A 15,638-nucleotide genomic window follows, 5' to 3' on the forward strand; every position below is an offset into this window, starting at 1 on the left:
TATCTAAACATTGCCTTAATTGTGGCTTTTCCACTGGTTCCTCAAGATTATTCCAACTTTCCATTACCGTATAAAACCAGAGGGCAGGGGTTATGATTCTCAAAAGCCTAAGTGGTCAATAGGACCTAAACAAATCTTAATTCCTGAATGTCATACATCAATGAAGCATGCCAGATCAGGCTGACAGCCAAAGATATATTGGGAGAAAAGAGAAAATATTATTTTGGAATAGGCTCCCTCAGATATTGGAGCTGGATGAGACAAAGGCAACATCATGAGACACAGAAGATAAAAGAAATAACTGTAGTTTATTTATGCAATGGTTAAAGAGTTGTGAAGAAGCTGACTTAACACCTGCCTCAACTCCAAGTAACACTTTTTCAAGGGCAAATGTAGCTCACAGACTGAACCGAGTTCTGTGTTGATGCTGTAGAGGCTTTTAAGAGGAGGATACTCTTCCAAATTCTGCTTTCTAATGATTATTTCCTTCTTTCTTTCCTGCCCCTCCACTCCATCCTAGATACTAAATCACAGCTTTAATCTATGTCACTCTCAGGAGAAAACCACAAAGCACCAGAAAGCAAAACTGAAACTTACCTGGTGGTCTTACAATAAGAAGAGGGTTATCTGTAAGAAAATAACAAGGAAATGTTTTAATGGTTTACTCTAAAAAATCAGCAGCCACAGCCAAAATAAGACAAGCAATTTCTGAATCTTCTTGTTGATTTGTATAATTTATGTCCTGCTTCATAAACTCTGAATGGCTCACATACAGTATCATATAGAAATCAATTAAAGCAAGAAGTGTAATTAAAAACAGTGTGACGTACTTCAAAAGCTTGACAAAACAGTAATGTTTTTATTGCCTTCCTACACTGGAGGGTAGTTTGGACTTCAAGGATAAATTATTTTATGCCTCCACTCCTCTTAACATCTCTGATGAAGAAGACCTGAAGCACTGCTGCCCCTTTGTAATTTCTCCATATATTTTAGGATATTCATTTCCTCTGACTCCTCCTTCCTTTTCTTTTCCTTTTAAAGTCTCTATATTATACTAGGGCTTGACCTAGACTTTTTTTTTAAGGAGCTAGTATTAAAATTATATCTTAATGTACATTTAAAACTAGTTTAGTGGAATGATTCTTTAGTAAGTGTAGAAGTCTATTTTTAAAAATTCTTTTAATCAGTCTAATCAACTGATTAGGTATCTGCAGGCTCCTGGCACTTTCATGATGATTAGAGAAATAAGATAACCACTCCATGTTACAAAATGTCTCCCTTTTCATGATATTATTGTGCATGTCCAAAATGGGCAGGACTTGCTATAAAATGATGTAATTGATCTTTTTGCCAAGCAGACATGTTGTTTCCCTTGCAGATATAGCTGCTAACTAATTAAGGCTTCAATTGATTTTATCAGAAATCCATGTGACGGTACTCAATTGGACATTATTTTTACATCCTACGCATTCAAAAATTCCTCTTCTAAATCCATAAGAACTGTTGAGTTGATTTGGAGACAGATTTATTGAAATATGGTTATGTTATGTGCATGAATTCCAAGTCAGGAACTCAATAATCTTAAGGGTGGGGGAAAAATAACTTTGCAGTTATCCAGAGTTAGTTTAAAGTGTCAACCTCATTGTGTTTGGTTGTTACTTTGTGCCAACTGATCTACCTACGATCAACCTTCCAAGTAAAAATAGCGTGGAAAAATATGTCTATAGCTGGACATATTTTAAAATTATTTAAAAGCTTTTAATTTCAAAGAACAGAATCAGCTTTATGAAATGAAAACAAGCTTCAGCTGAGAAGGGGAAAAATCTAAAAGAAAAATCTGTTTCGGAAACTTTTTGACAGACACAATTGCTTCCAATTACTCAGCTGCTCAGGATTAAAGGGGAAAAAAAAAACCACCATTACGTGTCTTGCCAAGCAAGGAACAGAAATTGAATTTTCTCTCTTCATTTATTAATTTAACTTTTTTTCCCCATTATCGGGGTAAAGGTAAAGGTAAACCTTTCTTGTGCTGAGTTTGACCCCTGATGATCTAATGGAAACAGTCATGTCGTTTTCCTGAAAAGAAAACAGAACTGATCTGCCATTCCTTTTCTTTATTATCAGGATAGAAAAACGAAAGACTTAATCCACATCGAGCAACCTGAGAAGCTGTTAGAAAACATGGATGATGGCTTTCTGCATCGAAAGAGCAACAGCTGAAGCACAAATTCACTCCTTTGGCTAGAGACGATCAGCACTTCATCATTTTGTTTTTGTTAAGTTCAATTCTTAACAATTGAACTTAACAATTACCATCCAATTGTGCAATTTCAAATCCCAGAATTCTCAACAACAAACATCCTGTCTAGAGAAGCTCGGAAATAAATCCACATATCTAAAGAAAGCTCAGGTTGGGCAAAGCTGTCTTTATTTCCTAACATTCCAACAGATCCTCCACCCCCTCCTCCTTTTACTGGGTAGTTCCCTGATCACTCCTGTTGTCATTTGTTGTTTTTATTCTGAAATCTAAACACACACTGGATTCTTGTTGATAGTGCTATAATTTGCAGTTTAAAATGTTTTGTATTTTAATACTATATTAAATCACCATACCAGATTCAGTGACATAGGTGATGGATGAACTTATAGGGCCATAACCATAGGGATTCGTTGCTTGGACCTTAAAATAATACCTAAATCAAGGAAAGAGGGAAAAACAGCATCTATTAAAATGGCAGAATAATAACAGCTTGTGGTAATAAAATTAGACAAATTCCAAACAGGCTTTTTTAGAAGGAATCCTGAAAAGTTCCACAAAAGCTATTAAATACAATTTGTTTTTTGAGGCACCTCTAATGATAGCTTCATCAAAAATATTTTATTTAGTCATGAAACTATGTAAGAACCAACAGAAGTTGATAATTGAGCAAAGAGCCCAACAGTGGTGAAACACAATAGGTGAAGTGTTTAAATATCCAGCATTATTTCAAGCACTATGTTTACTTTCTGTAAAATTGGTTGATGAAGACAGATGGAAGCCATCAAATGTTAAACAGCCATATTAAATTCTGTGGCATGGGCACATCCATGAATTAGCCCATACTTTCCTTGGAAGGAGATCTATCAATATCTCCCCAAAGAGTTGGGGGCAAAAGAAAAATCTGGTGAATAAAAATAGCCTTCTGCACAACCCTGGTAATGTACATAAAAGCTACCTTGTCAATTTGAGTGGCTTCAATTGCAGGCTTTATTTTAATAGCAATTCCGGAGCTGGAAAGATAAACTGTCTCATGTCTGGTTTAAACTGAGCCCTCAGTGATTCTACATGCACTGTTAGCAAACCAGAGCACATACAGCCAAGATAACTTTATGTGAATGAAATTCTAAAAGTATTCATCCATCTATCCATTTAGCCATTCGTTCAGGATCAATGGACACAGGGAAAATTAGCAAAGAAGCTTAAAATATGAATGTAAACAATCAATTTCTGAAGAAAAAAACCAAAATCAATATGTTATTAAAAATCTTATTTCCCAAGGATATTGATTTCATGGCAAGACATGCAATGAAACTTGTGATTAACTGTAGGAAAATATATTATCTTGATAAATATTCAGCACTTGACATAATATCAAAAAACTGCAGAAGAAGTTATTATGCCAGAATTTGGAAACCAAAGCTTTTTAAAAAGTTGCTTTTCATTAAGTGCAAGAGCATAAATGAAGCCCCAATTTTGCAATAATTAAAATATTTGCCTCTTCTCCATACTTTGAAAGCTGTTACAACTGCTCCTGCACATGTGTTTATGTCCAGCCACTTCAGATTGTTTGGAAGAAAGAGAAGTACATCCCTTGAAGAATGAATTATATATTGACACTGACACTTGCCATATTTTCAAATATCCAAATAAAAGGTAGGTGTCCTTTCAAAATTCTCAGAACCACAGAATTGAAAAGGCAGAAAATTCTCATATTGAAAGAAAAGATAAACTATTAAAGATAAACTTTGAGTTCTAGTCCTGCCTTAGATACAAAGCCAGTTTGGGCCAGTCACTCTTTTTCAGCTCCTGGAAGATGGCAACGGCAAACTACTTCTGAAAAACTTTTTAAAAAAACCACACCTTGCAGGAACTAGTTCAGGTGGTCACTAGGAGTCAACACTGACTTGAAGGTACATACACAAAAACCATACTGCAATATAAGGACATTTTAATAGAAGAACAAATGTGGTATTGTTGGGGTTTTTTAAGCTTGATCTTTGGTTTACAGGAGTTTCATTTCTCTAGTAAGTAGCCTCATCGATATAGAAATTTTGGAGAAAGATTGCCAAAATTTCCCAGCTGATCTTTTTAAATAACAATCTTTGACAGAGAAAATGCCATCCAAATTTGAATGAATACCATTGGCAATATCCTCTTCGCTTTCTAATTAAATGTTGTACAGACAAATCTGATATGATTACAGTGCCAGGTCCTATGACTTCAGACTAGAAGTTGGGCTGAAGAGAAATAAAAAAAACTTCATATTGAAAAAGAGCTGACATAATCAATGATTCATTTTTGGACAAAAATTACGTTCAGTAGTTTTAAAAAAATCTGCCACAACATTAGAAAATAAATCATGTAATTAATTGAATTGCACACAGTATTATAATTCCTATTTGCTTTTGGACTTGACCATTACTTCTGAAATTCAGTAATAGTGATTTTGTATCTCCAGAGATCCATTATGATGGAATGGAAAGCAAAAACAAATTCCTTAATTTTAACTGATGAAAATGTTAAAATATATTATCTACAGTTCTAACTTAATTATTTAAAATGTATCATATGGTCTGTTTACAAAAAAGAAAAAATCATAACAGAATAAAAAAACTCTAAGGAATATTTAAAGTTGAGTTTTACCCAAAATCTGAATAAATAAAGCAGCATTCAGTTTCTATTGCAAAATTGCAAATTGGGGCACCTATTCACAAGAAAGCAACTGATTTTCTTTAAGAAGAGCAACTTTTTAAAATAATAATTTTTTATAGATGCTCTGGATAGCCGAGACAGTCCTATCCATTTTAAAAGTAAATTATATTAAAAATAAACCATACTCTTCCTTTCAGAGAAATAAATACAGTATAAACACTATGGCAAAGTATTTTAAACTTGATAGATTAAGCAATTTGCAACATAGCTCGAGATTTAGCAATCTCTTTAATCACAATCCATCATAATTCTGAGTTCCAAATGCTTTAGCCAACCTTGGCTGATCCTCTGCTAAACAGGATTGAACCTGATTAGAAATTGGATGGAGGAACGCCTGGGAATTCCAGAGCTTCTGACTAGACTGGAAAGTTGAAAAAAACACAGCAAATTATTTCTGTAACAGTGCCACGAACATCGACGGGAAAGAGTAATCAGGAATTGAGCTCAACTCGAGGATGTTTATGCTTCTACCTTAGTGTCTACAGATTATTTTTTACATTTTGCTAAGTGTGAATTTTAAGTAGGCAAGATCTGAGGTCTTAGAAGGCAGATATCAAACAGCTACAAAGCTTAGAAGGTACAGAGGACAGTAATAGACAAGACCTAATAAAAGAAGAATAAAATCTTAACTCATGTATTACATTACAACAATGGTGTGTCAGTTATTTGTATATTTTAACCTACTTCAGACTATATTAAAATGTATACTAAATGAACAACTATACAGAATAAAATACCTTAGCCAGGTCTTTTGCCAAGCAACAGCCTAAAGCTCAACTGAATAAGTAGACATAAGATCCTTCAAGCAGGAACCACAACAAAGCCTGAGGAACGCACTTCAGGCAGCTCAGTTTCTGTGAATCAGAGTTTCCTCACAATCTCTGTATAATCATGAACACATGGATTGAAGCTAGCTTAATCTCCCAGTTCAGGTTGCTAAATTGCAGAAATTTTACAGTGGTTGAGGGGCAATTTTAAAGTTGGAAGATAAGGAGCTATTTTTGCCTGGGAGTTCTGGGAGAAACACAGCACTGGTGGTGTAGATGATACTTAGCTGTCAAAGAAAAGGCAAAGGCTTCAACCCTATCCTGAAATTCTGTTCCCCTATTATACAATCTAGAGTGGGAGCTTCTTGGTTAGCAAATAGAAGCAACTGAGCAAAAGGACTTGAGTACAAATAAGTTATTGGTTGAACCAAGCTTAGAGAGCACCAAGGGCCCCTCATTTCAACCCTGAGCTACAAATAATCTCCTTTATTATTATTAATGAGTTCCTCATATGCTAGTGTCACTGCTACATTCTTCTGATTTGTTGTTGTGGTGATTCCTGATTGTTCCTCAGATTCTGAAACATCTTTGCCTACAATGTTCCCTCATAATTGGGTATTGTTAGACTCAGATGTTGAGTCTTGTTCTCAACACTGTGGGTGCAAAAATGATTGTGGTCAACAAGGAGCAGAGGGAAAATGCCTAACAGCTACAATATCAGGAGTAGGATTCTACTGGTTTGGACTGGTTTGGGAGAACTGGTAGTTCCGGTGATCATTTGGCCCCGCCCACCTGCCCCTGCTCTTTCCTGTGCTTTATTTCCTTGTTTTGGAGCACAGCTGATTTGCGTGGCTGAGCGGTTTTGCCGTGCCTCAGCTGTTTTACTCACCAAGTCTACAGTAGAAGTTAAGTATTATAGCTGAAAATGGGCTTTTTAAAATGGTGTGCACATGTGTGAAGCACACGTGTGCGCATGAAATGTGCAATCACTGAATCGGTTGTTACATTGGTTAAATCGCACCACTGCACAAAATGCTCCAATGAAGGTCTATGGAGATTCTCAATCATTCCAGTCATGGTTGTCCCAAATGTGGTTTTCAAAAGGCAACTGGACTTTCCTTCCAGGTGTCTTTTGAACAGCGTCTTTGGTCTCCAATGAAACGCTCCAAGTGGAGAATATTGACTGATAGCGCTGGAGCTTTAGTGGGAAGGAAGTCACATCAGTGGTGTTCATAACAAGCCACAATGATATCAAGATGACAATGTACAAAATGATATCACTTACATTATGACATCATAGTCCTTGATACAAATACATAAATGACATATTTTTTGTGATGCCATTGTTGTCATATGCCTCTATTTGTTTCCCCACAATAGGATAAGGCCAAAGGAAAGAGGAAGCAAACTGCAAACTTATCAGAATAACTGAGTCCATGTTGTCAACCCTGAAACTGACTTGACCAAGGTCATTTTGAGGCTTCAGTGTTGCCATACTAGAGCTGGGGGATAGGGAGGGGGGAATAAAGATAGCTGGGGTTTATAGCCAAAACAAAATACTTTCTCCTGGGAACCAAGGACCACAGGTAGTTGGCGAGAGGAGGAGTGAAGTTACCAGGCAATGGATGACACTTGATTGGACCATGTGACTGATTGTTTGGGAAGGGAGAAAACTTTTACTTTTAATTAGGTGAAAACCACAGGAACATTCACAGTCGGTTTTCACCAGCCTGTGCCAATATGATATATCCAAATAAAACTATTCTTTGAGGAATCTACCTGCCTTGGAGTTATGTTTGCTATGAATGTATTACTTGGAATTCTGACACAAATAAAATACAGGTCAAATAGGAAACACAGCAGATGAAAAGAGAAATTGCTACCCTATTAAACCGTACATCTGAAAAGGAGGCAAAAATCAAGTTTAAGTTAACTTTCTATGCTGGAGTTTTTGAGTCCGCCTAAATATTTGTGCTCATCAAAGATTCTGGACATGGCTGTTCCTATCCACCTGGGTAAATTAGTTAGGAGGAATACAAAACAAACACAACATATTTTTTCAGTTCATGAAATTCAGGTTAATAATGCCTTGTTTTTCCTCCTCTCTCACATATCCTGCCACACGTGCCTGCAACTTTGATAACTTGTGAAGGAGGCTCAGTGGCAAAGAAAAGATTTGGTGCAAATCCAAGATAGACCTGGTGGCTGAGCTGGATTCATAAGAGTTATGGGATATTTGAAAATCTACTCTGTCCTTGACTTCAAATATTTAAGCCATGAATCTACTGCAGGATGGATTTGGTGTGTGTGTGTGTGTGTGTGTGTGTGTGTTAGATAGGATGATTTCCAAAATGTCTTTCAACTGTAAATATCAATGTTTCTATATCCATTTCCCTCCCCACCCCTCCAAATCAGGCTTGTTAAAACATATCTTTTGGAACAATACCTTGTGTTTGGCTTCAAGTTTTCAATGGGCAAATTAGTGTTTGCTGCAGTCTTGGTTGACCATTTGTTCCTGATGACATCTTCATAGGATGCACTGTAAACTAAATAACCTGCCAAGAGATAGGTGTCATGGATGTTTTAGACCCTAGGGAACTTCAGCAGCCTAATACATCACACAGTACCATGTGGCAAAATTATTTTGTTACTATGTTCAAAGCTGGAGGGAATTCCCATTTCTGCCAAAAAGAGATGGCAGCATAGCTAGGTGGGGAGTAGGGCTCTTTTAACATTATGCAAGTATGCATTAGCTATCTGGCTAGGAAGAGTACTTCCCATGTCCAAAAAAGTTGTGGAACACTTTGGATTCTACCAGAAAAAAATGCTTCAAAATGTGCAGGGTTGCACATGTAGCACTGCTCTATGATTCATTAAAGCAACCAGACATTTTCCCAAGATCATATGGCCCCTAGAAAGCTTTGAAAAATCCCAATGTCGACATTCCTAATGTCATTCTCTCTCAGCCCCAGAAGAAGGCCATAGCAAACCACTTCCAAAGGTCTTGCCAAGAAAACACAGGGACTAGTCCAGGCAATAGCAATAGCACTTAGACTTATATACCGCTTCACAGTGCTTTACAGTCCTCTCTAAGCGGTTTACAGAGTCAGCATATTGCTTCCAGCAATCTGTGTCCTCATTTGACCGACCTGGGAAGGATGGAAGGCTGAGACAACCTTGAGTCACTCAGAATTGAACTCCTAGAGTGAGCAATGAGCTAGCCTGCAGTGCTCCATTCTAACCACTGTGCCACCAGTTACTAGCAGTCAAGATGACTTGATGGCACAAAGAAATAAATTTGAATTAGTGAAGGAAGAAAGTAATAGACATAGATAAGTGACCTTAGGCTTCTAAGGATATTGAATCCTTCAACTTTGTAATTCCCTACCTCTTTAGCAGCTTTTAGACTTTCCCATCAAGTAAAACTACACATTTTGGTCCTGAATCCAGGAAATAAATTAGCAGTATTTATAAAAGCAACATATAGAAGAGTGCTATGTATCCTCAAATGAGGCACTTCTCCAAGTACTATCAGATGTTGAAATCTGATATACATCTATAAGAGTCAGGGACTTTTCTTGGGGGCACCCTGATTTTGAAAAAGCCTCTCAATTTATAGATCAATCAGTAAAGCCTCTCACAAAATATAAAGTAGAGAGACTGATCCTCACTTTATGATTTTTCAATAGCACGTCAAGACATTTTTATTTATTTATTTGGTCAACTTAAAAAGAGATAGCTCTGTAGTTTAGGCTAAAAATTATTTCTTATTGGAAAGAAATCTAGAATACGGTTGAATGAAAGGCATCGGGGGATTTATCACAAAATAAAATACAGGCAAGAAATGAAAAAATGTTTATGTTCTGTTCAATTCAGCCACCTTGTTCTGTTCAATGACCAGTCTGACCATTGCAGTAAGCATATATGTACCTGTGACCAGATCTCCATGGGTAGGTGCAGCCCAGTCAACAATCACAAAAGAATGGCAGCCTTCCACAGCTATTATGGTGATGTTGTGAGGAGTTTCCTGAGGTTGCATCCCTGGATTCTTTAAGTTCTTGGGAACAAGATCCTCAAGGCTTTCTACTTGGAAGTGATCTAGTGCCTCTGTCAAAGAACATGGAGCTGCTGGATCTTTGTTTAGATAAGTCACATAAGGAGCTGGAAGAAATCACAAGAAAAGACCATTCATTCTCAAAGGTGGAGGTGATGATGGATTAGTAAAAGGAAAACTTGATTTGACATTCAGACAAGTTTCCAAGACTAATTGAAAGTGCAAATTGGTTAAAATATACCAAACACAGTTATTGAACTAAAGAATTATCTATTTTCCTATCATTTGCTAACTTTGCAAATGGAAGAGAAGACTTATTTTAAGTCTGCCAAAGAAGGACACAAAAATCTAAGGGGATTTATTTAAAAGATGCACAAAAAAGGGCTTAGCCACTGCACATATTTGTAGCCATGAATGGAGCAGGCAAGTTTCTGTAAGTTTAGAAAAATGAGCCCTTGAAACATGTTACATATATAATGTAATTATATTATATTATAGGAATATTGTGTGTGTTTGTTTTTAAAACTACAAATTAAGAATAAATTACCTGTTAATTTATCTGATGATGTTATCTAGTTTGAATAATGAAATGTCTGCAAGGACCAAGCTCAGAGAGCACCAAGGACCCTCACACCTATTAAAACCTTGTATAGCAAATAAAGGGATTTACAAAGCTCTGACAAAGTCTCTGACAAAGTTGCAAGCAACTACAAAGTTGGATTTTTTTTTAAAAAAAGCATCAGAACATATAATATATATACCATTTTTTAAAAGCATCAGCATATACAATTTGTATACCAATTAGGTTTCTGTTTAATGTTCCCACATAAATTGAGCTTTATCTTCTTTTTGAATAACCTCAGTATAAAATGTAAACAATTGGTGGTATTAAATGTCAACTCTTTCAGCAGCTATATGACTCTTAGTAAAAGGAAGTTTAGGAAATAAGTAGGGTCTTATTGGTAACATTTGTTTTAAATAGCAGTAAGGCTGCTGTTTGCACATGCCTGACAACACAATTCTGCCTCTTAAAGATTTAGGATTTGGTTGTTATTCAAGTCTCCTTCCTCTGGTGATCACAGAAAATGATATACAAGGTCTACTTCACAGAAAAAAGCATGAAAAAAATATCAGGCCCAGACAAGGTAATTCCTTTTGCTTGTGCTGACCAACTGGCCCTCATCTTCACCCACATCTTTAATAAATCACTAGAGATGTGTTATGTCCTTTCTTGTTTCAAATGCTCATCCATCCCAGTGCCGAAAAAACCCTCCATCAAGGAGCTGAATGTTTACAGGCCAGTTGCTCAGACGTCCATTGTTATGAAAACCTTAGAAAGGTTAGTGCTGGCCCACCTGAAAACCATTGGCAGATGATGCTGTTAATATGGCTCTGCACTACATCCTACAACATCTTGAATCTCCAAGGACTGATGCAAAAGTCAATACCATCAATACCATCATTGCAGATATTCTTCTAGCTAAACTGATTCAGCTAGCTGTGCCTGACCACGCTTGTAAGTGGACCATAAGCTTTCTAAGACAGGAAGCAACAGGCGAAGCTAGGGAAAATGACATAAGATATCTGTACAATTAGCACAAGCTCCCCCCGGGCTGTGTGCTTTTTTTGACCACTTCTCTTCTCCCTCTATACATATAACTGCATCTCAAAGGAACCCTCTATTAAAGTAGTTAAAAGCCAAGAGAATGGATGGCACAAGAGTTATGATTTATGAGAGTCTCAACTAGAGGTCAGTATATTTTCAAGTATGTGCTTAGAATCTGAGTACATAAGGGTTAATCATAATGCTCATAATACTGCAGAGAAAGTACATTATGGACCTAAACCAACTTTATGGTTACTTTTTCTCTCTACAACTGAGATGTGAAATTATTAAATGGTCCCTGATTGGCTGCATCACACATAGGAAACACGCGAAGCTTCAATTGTACTTTCATGGCTGCCATCTTAACTTGGCTTTTTAACCATACCTTGCAAACTGCTTTAAGCAGCAACCTATAGAAATACTGAAGATCTATAAATAGCAGCACTTAGCAAGTAGGCAAGAATGCCATTTTGGTCTTCTCCTGAGACACAAAGTTCATCTTCAAAGTTTTATGCAATTAGCAATGAAGAACACTGCTATTTCAGCTCACTTTAACACTTTTGTATTTTATACCAATAAGAAAGGTTCATGCAAACAGATCTTGTAAATTAATGGGCACACATATTATCTCAAATCTCAGCTTGATGTTGAAAAATCTCTTTGCATTAGTTAGTGGAAATATTTATTCTGTTACAGTTTACAGTTCTTGTTAGAACAATAATTTGTCCTTTTCTCTCCATGGATGCCAACAAAATGTTTGTAACAAAAATGTCAGTTAATCTTATTAGATTTTGTTACTTCCAAAAGTGCATTTATTTTTAAGCACCGGGATTGCTTTTTGTTCCCAAATGACCTAATCTCTGTTGGTGAGAGTAAAGGAGGACTTCTTGACAGCCTAATAGATATACTTGTCAAAGGGTTGATTGAAACCAAAGCAAAAAGTAGTTTTTTCAAAGGAAAAAACTGATTCAAATTCACCACCTAAAAATAATATTTAGAAAGGCTTTTTTTTTCTTTTAAAAAGCAGCTTTCTCGGGGACAAACTTTACATGCAGTTTCATATCTTGTTATATACTGTAGATCAGATTTTAAAAATGAAAATAATCCTATCATCTCTATCTCTCCTTGTGTGTGTGTGTGTGAGAGAGAGAGAGAGAGAGAGAGAGAGAGAGAGAGAGAGAGAGAGAGAGAGAGAATTCAATTATCTCCTCTCCTGTTGTAAACCTTTAAAAAATATTGTTGTGAAGAGAACATTTGCTTTGAGAGAAATCTCCCTACTTGGCATTGAACATCAAAAGATCACCTTCTGATATAATAATAAACTTTGGATACAATTCCACTCTTCCTTTTCACATGATGCAGTTCTTAATCCAGAAGTACAGCATTTTTTCTACTATTTTTTTTAAAGTACAAGTTTAGATTTGTTTTGTTCATAGATGTAAGTTAGACATTCAAGGGGTGTGCCATTTAATGCATTATAAAGAACTTTAAAAAAACAATTATGCACTACAGCATAAAACAGAAAATCAAATACTGAAGAGTATTTGCACCAAGACAAATTCCTTGTGTGTCCAATCACACTTGGCCAATGAAGAATTCTATCTATCTATCTGTCTGTCTGTCTGTCTATCTATCTATCTATCTATCTATCTATCTATCTATCTATCTATCTATCTATCTATCTATCTATCTAAGGCTTGCAATTACACCGAAGAGCAAAACATGATGTCTATCACTTAATAACTATGGGTATGTCCTTCCAATCTCTCTTTGTTTTGCACAAAGGTTTGCATCCATGAAAAAGAAAAAAAACCCAAAGAAACTTTACAGTTTTAGATTTAGATTTAAGACTGTGGAGCAGCAACATAATACACAATGTTAAAATTACAAGTCTGTATGAAGCTGAATCTTCATCAAAAGAAGGGAAATGAATTGCCAGGTGAAAGACGTTTACTGGACTGAAAATATTATTCATACATTTCTTCCCATATAGGCCAACTTCTACATTGGAACAAGACACTGCAGTTACTGTATAATTTCTACATTTTCAAGAGGTTGATGAATACGGTACAGATTTTGAGAAAAATATCCTCCTCTTTGCCAATTCAGGAAGAAAATACCTTTTAACATTTACCACAGAATATGCTTTATTCTTAGAAGGAACAAATAATGACTTGATTTTTCTCCTTCAAGTTCTTCCAAAGAGTGTCAGAATTGGGAGCACTATCTCATCAAGGTCAGGATGAAGAACAGAATAATTCCATTACAACAAAAGGCAACAATGTTTGAATTGGTTTAGGGGAAAATGTATGTGAAAAGGGACAGAGCTGATTAAAAGCCAACAACCTTTGATAGGCCTTTTCCACTTCAAAACTTATATGGGAGAAGACTGCAAGAGCTTTTCATGTCCTCTCATGCAAGAACATGCACATTTCAAAAGAAAGTGCAGAAAACCAGAAAAATCTCACGAGATTTTGGCAGGCTTGTAAAATCAGCATTCTAGCACAAGACCTTAGATTTTGTAATCCTTGTACAAAATTATAAAAATCTCACAAGATTTTCCAATTTTGTAAGAATTCAGAATTTTAAAGTTTTATCTTATCTTATGTGCAGGGAGGGGCAATTTCTATAGGGAGGAGGGTTCAGCAAAAGTTCTAATGCTCACAGATACACTATGCCAGTCCTTCTGAAAGATGTTTAAAATATGAATTTATAACCTTTATCAATGGTTTTATTTCCTCTATTTGACTATGATTCTTATTATTATTTCAAAAAGAAATGGTTCCCAGCTAATGTGCACAGGACGTGTCTGCCAGTAACAGCAATAATCTTGCTGACAAGACTGACTGTCAAATATTTAGCTTCAGAAGCCCGTATCAGAGGATTGGTAATCTTTGTTTTTTAACCGAAGTTACAAACTTACCAGTAAATCGTTTCTTTCCAGCAGAATCATACTCTAATAAAGGATCTGTGCCCGTCACACTAAACTCTGGAAAGTTGTTTTCAGGCAATGCTTCTGTGGTGGTAATAGTAGTGGTGGTGGATGGCGGCAAAGTAGTTTCAAAAAATTCATAATCTAGACAAAACAGAAAGAAAGAAAATGTGATGCATTTGTTTAAAAGAGTGCCCAAGCTTGGTCATAGGCCACTGAAGAAGCAGAAAAGTTTTTTGGTCCATACTTCTATTGCAGAAGCCTACACAACATATCTGACCATTCAGCCTCTATGTCAATGTTCCGAATGATGCACCCATTGAAATCAAAACTCTGAGGGGGGGTAAATTCCTCTAAGAACATGTTTACTGGATAATCATATCAGCACAGCTGGTGAAAACTCTGAAAGTTTTCATCTGATTAAAAGAATGAAACTCCCCCCCCCCCGTGTCATCAGTCACATTGTCCAATGAATACAGCTGGCAGGCTCCTCTCTTCCTTCACCAGCCACCTGTTATGATGACCTTGGTTCCCACAGGAAATCTTTTTATTTTGACTGCAAGCTGGGTTATCTACATTCCCCCACTTCTTTCTCAGGCTTTGTGGCAACTGTGGGGCAGCACAAGATGACTTCAGCCAGGTTCGCTTCAGAGTTGACGCTCTATTTGAGGACCTTTAGTAAAGGAGAATTCATGATTTTTGGTCCATACTTCTATTGCAGAAGCCTTTTTGTGCGGTCTGTTCCACTGTCAACTTATTCTGTCAGGAAGCCCCCACTGAACCTTTTTTTTTTCTTTTTGACTCACTGGTTCCAATTCTGCCCTCCAGGGTAACAAAACAATCTACTTGCTTTTCCGCTATCATATTTCCCCTTCATCATCTTTTCTGTAGCCTCAATGTGCCAGGATCCTTCAATTATTATTTTTTTCATAGTGATTGGATCCCAGAACTCTCTGGAACTCTTACCATCCTGGTAGTCCTATTTTAAATTTGTTCCAATTGTTACTGATCTTTTTTAACTGTGGGGTTGCATAAGGTTTTGTAATAAATGGACATTCTTTTAAAATTTACAGTGCAGCACTGGAAAAAATTTCTTGCTTAGCCAAGAAGTTCACCAGATGCTTTGTTGAAGAAATCGCCATGTTTCAGCATAGTTGAAGTGAAAAAAGGAATGTTGATTAGTGACTGGCAAAGACCCAAGGCCAACATACAGATAAATGCTATGACCAACAAGGTCATTTATCTTGGTAAACAGTAATTAGAAAGAGATGAGTCTGGTTATAAAAGCTACAAGAGACACACAATAC

The 15,638-nt window shown here is 36.4% G+C and overlaps 1 protein-coding gene and 1 long non-coding RNA gene across 5 annotated transcripts in view; both read right to left on the reverse strand.

Annotated features, from left to right (window-relative positions):
• Nucleotides 1–15,638, reverse strand: part of LOC148127690 (uncharacterized) — a 288,673-nt gene that overhangs the window by 77,331 nt on the left and 195,704 nt on the right. The window lies entirely within an intron of this gene.
• FNDC1 (fibronectin type III domain containing 1) overlaps nt 1–15,638 on the reverse strand; it is a 77,590-nt gene that overhangs the window by 8,742 nt on the left and 53,210 nt on the right. For all 4 annotated transcript variants that reach the window (XM_026705076.2, XM_087938834.1, XM_087938832.1 and 1 more), the window contains exons 13-17: nt 14,323–14,475; nt 9,670–9,900; nt 8,186–8,294; nt 2,614–2,693; nt 598–627 (exon numbers count right to left, since the gene is read on the reverse strand). In XM_026705076.2, coding sequence (XP_026560861.2) covers nt 598–627; nt 2,614–2,693; nt 8,186–8,294; nt 9,670–9,900; nt 14,323–14,475 — 603 coding nt within the window. The remainder of the gene's footprint in view (nt 1–597; nt 628–2,613; nt 2,694–8,185; nt 8,295–9,669; nt 9,901–14,322; nt 14,476–15,638) is intronic.

This window comes from Pseudonaja textilis, chromosome 1 (assembly GCF_049901715.1).
Source record: "Pseudonaja textilis isolate UNSWEBS1 chromosome 1, rPseTex1.2, whole genome shotgun sequence".
Lineage (NCBI taxonomy): Eukaryota > Metazoa > Chordata > Lepidosauria > Squamata > Elapidae > Pseudonaja > Pseudonaja textilis.